This window comes from Gekko japonicus, unplaced genomic scaffold (genome assembly GCF_001447785.1).
Source record: "Gekko japonicus isolate JY-2015 unplaced genomic scaffold, Gekko_japonicus_V1.1 scaffold6213, whole genome shotgun sequence".
Classification (NCBI taxonomy): domain Eukaryota; kingdom Metazoa; phylum Chordata; class Lepidosauria; order Squamata; family Gekkonidae; genus Gekko; species Gekko japonicus.
In genome coordinates, this window is record NW_015163811.1 from 4,923 (window position 1) to 11,647 (window position 6,725).

Here is a 6,725-nt window from a genome sequence, read left to right on the forward strand (position 1 = left end):
TCGGAAGCCTCGGGCTTCCGAACGGAAGTGGCTCTGGAACGGTGGAGAGCGATCAGACGGGGGTACAGCGATTACAACCGTTGTACTCAGGATACCACCACTTGGGGACCTAGTGGCAGAGTACAACGGTTTAAAGGGCTTTGCAACGGTTAGGGGCGGAAGGCAGATGTTCTATGTGTGAACGCCAGTAAGTACACCGATTGCAACCGGCACCTATACCATTGCAAACGCCGCGTCTGAACGCACCCACTGAGTTATAAGTATATGACAGAAGATCATATGACAAAATGACATGTGACAAAAAGAGGAGGAACTAGACTTGTGACTTCATAGGCGGAGAGGAGAAGTGTCATGCGAAAAGCATGCCTGGAGCATTGGAGGGGGGGGCGCAGAGACAGCACATCAGAAAGCAGTCCCACCCACATATTTATTTCATTTTTATCCCACTCTTTCTTCAAGGAGCTTTGGGCGGCATATATTCCCTCTCACTGCATTATTTTTGCCCTGACCTGGGCAGCTTGGCTAGCCCGATCTTGTCAGGTTTTGGAAGCTAAGCAGGGTTGGCCCTGGCTAGTATTTGGATGGGAGACCTCCAAGAAATACCGGGGTTGTGGCCAATGCTCCCCCAAAGCTGTGGAGTCTTGGGGACAGAAATTCTAGTTTGTGAGCTGCCAGCATGAAAGTGGTGAGCGAGCGATTTGGCTGCCGCATACATTCGTTTGCTCTAGAGCCCTCCTTCCTGAGCTGAGACAAAAATGTGTGAGCTGGAGGCTAAAGAACTGTGAGCTAGCTCACACTAACTCAGCTTAGAGGGAACACTGGTTGTGATGTGGAGGCAGGTAACGGCAAACCACCTCTGAATGTCCCGAAGAAGAAGAAGAAGAAGAAGAAGAAGAAGAAGAAGAAGAAGGAGAAGGAGAAGGAGGAGGAGGAGGAAGTAGATTCCACACATTTCGATCTGCAAGGGCAGTATCTGACCAGATGAGAAACCTTGTTAAATCTGCCAAATAGAATGGCGGACGGCATAGCATTACATCTGGCCAGGCTGAACGCTCTGCGTTGTTGAGAGACCTGCAGAGAGGATAGATACGAAGCCATCAACCCTGTTGTAAGGGGAATCTCAAAATTCAAGGGGGAGCAGGTTTTATTAGCTAAACTATATAAATTTTGGCGCTCCGAGTCTAACAACCTGTTTTTAATCTGTTGGAATGCAATGGCAAAAGGCAACATGGACAGGGATTCCAAAGAGAGACCCAATACTTTAATTTTCCCTTCCGATATATGCTGACCAGTTTGAGAGTTTAAGCTTGGGAAGCATGTGATGTATGAGGCTCCCATGTTCAAAGTTATATATATTCACAACAACCCCATGAGGTAGCTTATGCTAAGTGAGAGCGACTACAAGCTTCACCGCTGAGCGGGGATTTGAACTCAAATCTTCCTGGTCTAACATTCAATTAATTTCAACTATTTGGCCTCAGCTCACATCAAACAGTCTTGATCAACCAGGCCTGGGCTCAGAAGCTTCCCGATGGAAAGCCGGAATCCAGCGTGCTTAAATTAAAAAAATAATAAACTACAAGGACTGACTTTGTGTTTGGGATTAGGGGTGCTGACGTCAGGATGATGCTTGGATAGAATTCCTTACAGGAGTTAGTAATGGTGACCGGTGTTCCCTCTAAGCTGAGTTAGTGTGAGCTAGCTCACAGTTTTTAAACCTCCGGCTCACACATTTGTGTCTTCGCTCGGGAAGGAGGGCTTCAGAGCAAACTGATTTATGCAGCAGCCGAATCGCTCGCTCACAACTTTAACGTCGATAGCTCACAAAGTAGAGTTTTTGCTCACAGGACGCCACAGCTTAGAGGGAACATTGATGGTGACGGTATATAACACCGGTGGTAAACGATTGTCTGTATGCAGCTTGGCGGTGGCTGCCATCCCGGAGGGCCTCCCCATCGTGGTCACAGTGACGCTGGTATTGGGTGTCTTGAGAATGGCCAAGAAACGTGTCATTGTGAAGAAGCTGCCGATTGTCGAGACGCTCGGTAAGGCTGGTGGTGGGCGGGTAGCCTCAAACTGAATCCGCTTCTGTTATGGGCCGCCTCAAGTGTAAATTCATACCCCACCCTGAGCCTGCTTCGGCAGGGAAGGCAGGGGGTATAAATTTGATAAATAAATAAATTGTTTGCACACATCACTTTTCCTTTTCAAATTGTCCCGGGTGATCATCTAAATGTTGGGGGCATTTCGTAAGGACTGTAACTTTTATAAGGCCGCAGGAAATGACCCCTGCATACGTGCATGGTACAGTCTTCCTGGGTCTGCACCACTTCAGAACAAGGGGGTGTGGGGAGAGGAAGGCAGAGGAGACCTTGTGTCTGAATGTTTCCCTGCACCGAGGGACTGGTTTCTGTGTTGACCCTGACAGATCCTTCCTCCTCCTTAGGTTGCTGCACCGTCATCTGCTCCGATAAGACGGGGACTCTGACGGCCAACGAGATGACAGTAACCCAGCTTGTCACCTCGGACGGGTTCAAGGCTGAGGTGCGGTCCGAGAATTCTTGCTTCGCAGAGTCATCAGTTTTAATACTCATCCTGACAATCCACTTAAAGTTGTCATGCTCTTATCTGATCTCTCATTTTTATTTGTTCTTTTTTTAAAAAGAAAAAAAGACATATAGATTTTCTAGTAAACCCATCAATCCCAAATCTGATAGGCTATAGATTGGCTTTGCTCAGTAATATCTCACAAGAGAGGGCTCCGAAAGGGTTACACGTGCTTTCCCCCTCCTCACCAAACATCCCTGCTACCTTTAAAAAAAAAAAAAAAACCTCCATTCAGTCCCAGAATACTGATGCCCTAGAACAGTGATGGCGAACCTTTTAGAGACCGAGTGCCCAAACTGCGACCCAAACCCCACTTATTTATCGCAAAGTGCCAACACGGCCATTTAACCTGAATACTGAGGTTTTACTTTAGAAAGAACAAATCATACATTAACTTAAGATGATCCAAAGAAAGTAAGGAAAGCAATCCCAAATGCTTTCATTGACTTAAAATGATTTGGCAGAGAATTTGACACTTTAATGATGGTCTGGGCCTGGCTGGGGCGATGGCACGCGTGCCCACAGAGAGGGCTCTGAGTGCCACCTCTGGCGCCCGTGCCGTAGGTTCGCCACCACTGCCCTATTACATGGATTAGTATCTCTACTTTCATTCTATAAAGTAGGAGTTCGATCCAAACCACATGGCTGGATCCAAAAGAGTCATTTGATGAGAAGACCCCCTCCATCCTTATCTTTGTTAAAGAACCTTTCAGGAAGTGGAAGGTATTTTTTGATCTAGTTCTAACACTATACTTTTTAAGTGTATTGACTGCTGGCTCAGTGATAGGACAGCTCTCTGCTAAACATCCCATTGTTGTTGAAGAGCTTGGCTACAAAATGGGATCCTGGAATTCCATGAATTCTATTTTCCCAGGTGAGTGGGGTCGGATACAACGGAGAGGGAAACGTATACCTTCTGCCATCCAAAGAAGTCATCAAAGAGTTTTCAAATATATCTGTCGGAAAACTAGTGGAGGTGAGTTATTCAATTCAGGTACTATTGATGAGAGTTATGAAATTGTGGTAACGTCTAAGAGAGAACATATAGCATTACTTCCTGAGCTGTGGAAGCCATTTTGCTCATTCTAAACAAATGTGCATTTTCACTTTCTGGAATGAGCTCTAAGCTACTATTTTAAACCCACCCCAGTTCCACCGGCTTTCTGGTACGGTATTGTACAAAGTGCTTCTGTGCGGGTGTCTATTGGCTATGACGTGTGATGCTACCAACCCATTTTCTGTCAGTCTGTTAAGAAGATTTGCAATTCCAAAAAGTCTGTGAGTTTTTCAGAGATGACAGATGAAAATATGTAATTGTATATATGTGCCTCTTTAAAATTATTACATGTGGGCAGCGCATCGGAAATATAGGAGGAGGGATGCTCCCTCTAAGCTGTGGAATCTTGTGAGCAAAAATTCTACTTTGTGAGCTACCGGCATTAAATTTGTGAACGAGCGATTTGGCTATTGCATAAATTAGCTTGTTTGCTCTGGAGCCATCCTTCCGGAGCTAAGGCAAAAATGTGTGAGCCGGAGGCTAAAAAACTGTGAGCTAGCTCACACTCACCCAGCTTAGAGGGAACACTGGGCTAGCTTTCAATCTCCTCTTAGTTTTGAACGGAGCAGATGTTCCAAACTCCACCTTTAAGGTACAGCATTTTACACATTCACCCTTTCCACCTTCCCCAACAAATAACATGTATAAATGGGTCTCTTTCAGGCTGGCTGTGTTGCCAACAATGCTATTATCAGAAAGACCACTGTGATGGGTCAGCCAACCGAAGGAGCCCTAGTAGCTCTTGCGATGAAGGTAGGGTGGTAGTAGAAACTTCCCTGCTCATTGGTTTTAGATGCAATCGGGTTGTGTTTAATCTGTAAAACAATAGTTTGCTTTCTAAAGTCGCCAAGAACGAGAGAGAGAATTTAGCATACATCTGATCTGGTAATTGATCAAAAAGTGAATTAAGCAAGAATCGTGGTGACCTCCATATTGTAAACGAACGGCATCTGGAGACCAACCTGACCTGGAGATCTTGGCTGGTTCCCCAAGACCTGCTTTAGACCTCTCTGAGGGTTTGCAGATGACCAGAGGAATGTTTGGCTCCCCCCTTTCAAATGGGTCATATATCATTAAAATGTTCCTTTCTGAAATCACCCCTGAGTTTTGGCTTGCTAATACTGGATATTGTCTCCAAAGCCACCCTGCAAGTCATGTTTGAAAAGCAAAATGGGAAATATTCAAAAACTTTGGAATCACACAATACTTTTCATGTGAAATTTTGTTTGGTAAAACTGAATGTAGGGTTTTTTAACCAATGGAATGATTTAATTTTGTCCTGTTCAGATAAAGCTACTTTGTTACATCTGCAAATTTTCATATTTTAGCAGTTGCCTGATAAATTTAATCAAATTGTATTACCTTGTGTAGTGATCAAATTCTTCTTTGGGCTTGCATGTAACTGATTAGAAATTACAGTGTAAATGAGCCGTTAACTGACGTTGTTTCTCTTTCTTGCCACCTTTTGCTGTTTGTGACTTTGTGTTGACTTTGACTGTCCCTGGCATACTTTTCCAGTCTAAAGTAAAACGAGCTTAAAAAAAAGAAACTGTTCCAGTTATTGAATGTCTGGTTTTAGAGCTACCACCGAAATACATGAAGAAGTCTCTTTTCTTTTACTCCTTGCAGATGGAACTAAGCAATATAAAGGATAATTACGTAAAAAAGAAGGAGATTCCGTTTAGCTCGGAGCAGAAGTGGATGGCTGTCAAATGCGCCCTGAAAAATCAGGTACAAAGATGTGCACTTGTCAACTTTATTTATCCCAAATAACCCTCTGTGAAAATTTCAGTGTTTATTCTCCTTCTCAATAGAGTCTGATTAAAAGAATTTATGCTTCACATTTTTTTAATCCTAATGTTCCTCCAGTGCACTAAAGGTGGCATACATGCCCCCCTCTAGTCCAGACTAGATATAACATGTGTGGTACTGGTTAGACTCGGAGGCCTCTATTCAAATCCCCAGTCAGCTACCTGGGTGACCTCAGCCCATCCTAAATCACAGGGGTGTTAGGATAAAATGAAGGGAAACCCGTTCTATAATCCATGGAGTCGGGTTATTGCTTACTGAGCTAACATTTTTCTTTATTGAGAATGGATTTTTTTTAAAAAAAACATAAACGAGGATTCAAATAGGGTACCCTCCAGCTAGCCCAAGGAGGTCCAGGGTTGCAACACAGAAGCAGGCAATGGCAAAACTACCTCTGTTCATCTCGTGCCTTGAAAACCTTGAGAGGCCACCATAAATTGGCTATGACTTGACGGCACCTTCCATCCCCACCACACTCCATTTATGGTCTGAAATCAGAGAGTCCACTTCTGACATCCCACGATGCATATATGTGCAGGGCTATTTTGGGGCAGGAACGCACAGGAACAGAGTTCCGGTTGGCTTCAGAGCTGGCCACACCCACTACAGCCAAAACCTCTGTATGTGTGGCTACAGAGGGAAGGACACTGTCATAGAAATAATGCTAGCAGAAACCAAACCATGCAGGCCTTTGCCTTTCGATTCATTCAGTGCCCCCTGTGTTTCTGTTTGTATCCTTATCTCACAGGAGGAGGAGGAGGAAGAGGAGGAAGTGTACTTTATGAAGGGAGCCTTTGAAGAAGTCATGCAGCACTGTTCCACGTTCAACAGTGGTGGCATCTCACTTCCACTGACGCCGCAGCAGAAGGCGGTCTACGTTCAAGAGGAGAAGCACATGGGGTCCCTCGGCCTGCGGGGTCAGTCTATGGTCACATCCCATTGCAGGCCGACCCACTCTTGAGTCCCAGCCAGGGTAGTAATCTGAGGGCTGCCACCTTCCAGGTTGGGCCTGGAGATCTCCCAATATTACACCTGATCTCCAGATTATAAAGTTCCCGTGGAGAAAACGGCTGCTTTGGTGGGTGGACTGTATAGCATTATACCTCTTGAGCCAGTTTGGTGTCGCGGATAGGAGCGTGGGCTCTAATCTGGGAGAACCGGGTTTGTTCCTCCACTCCTCCAGCTGCTGGCGTGACCTTGGGTCAGTTACAAGTTCTCTCAGAGCCTGTTCTCTCAAGGGCAGTCCTCGGAA

At 45.2% G+C, this 6,725-nt stretch overlaps 1 protein-coding gene across 1 annotated transcript in view; it reads left to right on the top strand.

Annotated features, from left to right (window-relative positions):
- The window catches only part of LOC107107644 (calcium-transporting ATPase type 2C member 2-like), a gene marked incomplete at its 5' end in the record, with an annotated part of 27,721 nt that overhangs the window by 4,158 nt on the left and 16,838 nt on the right, over positions 1–6,725 (top strand). The window contains 6 exons of the mRNA XM_015407945.1: positions 1,921–2,045; positions 2,447–2,544; positions 3,482–3,583; positions 4,328–4,417; positions 5,294–5,395; positions 6,222–6,390. Of these exons, the coding sequence (XP_015263431.1) occupies positions 1,921–2,045; positions 2,447–2,544; positions 3,482–3,583; positions 4,328–4,417; positions 5,294–5,395; positions 6,222–6,390 (686 nt within the window). The remainder of the gene's footprint in view (positions 1–1,920; positions 2,046–2,446; positions 2,545–3,481; positions 3,584–4,327; positions 4,418–5,293; positions 5,396–6,221; positions 6,391–6,725) is intronic.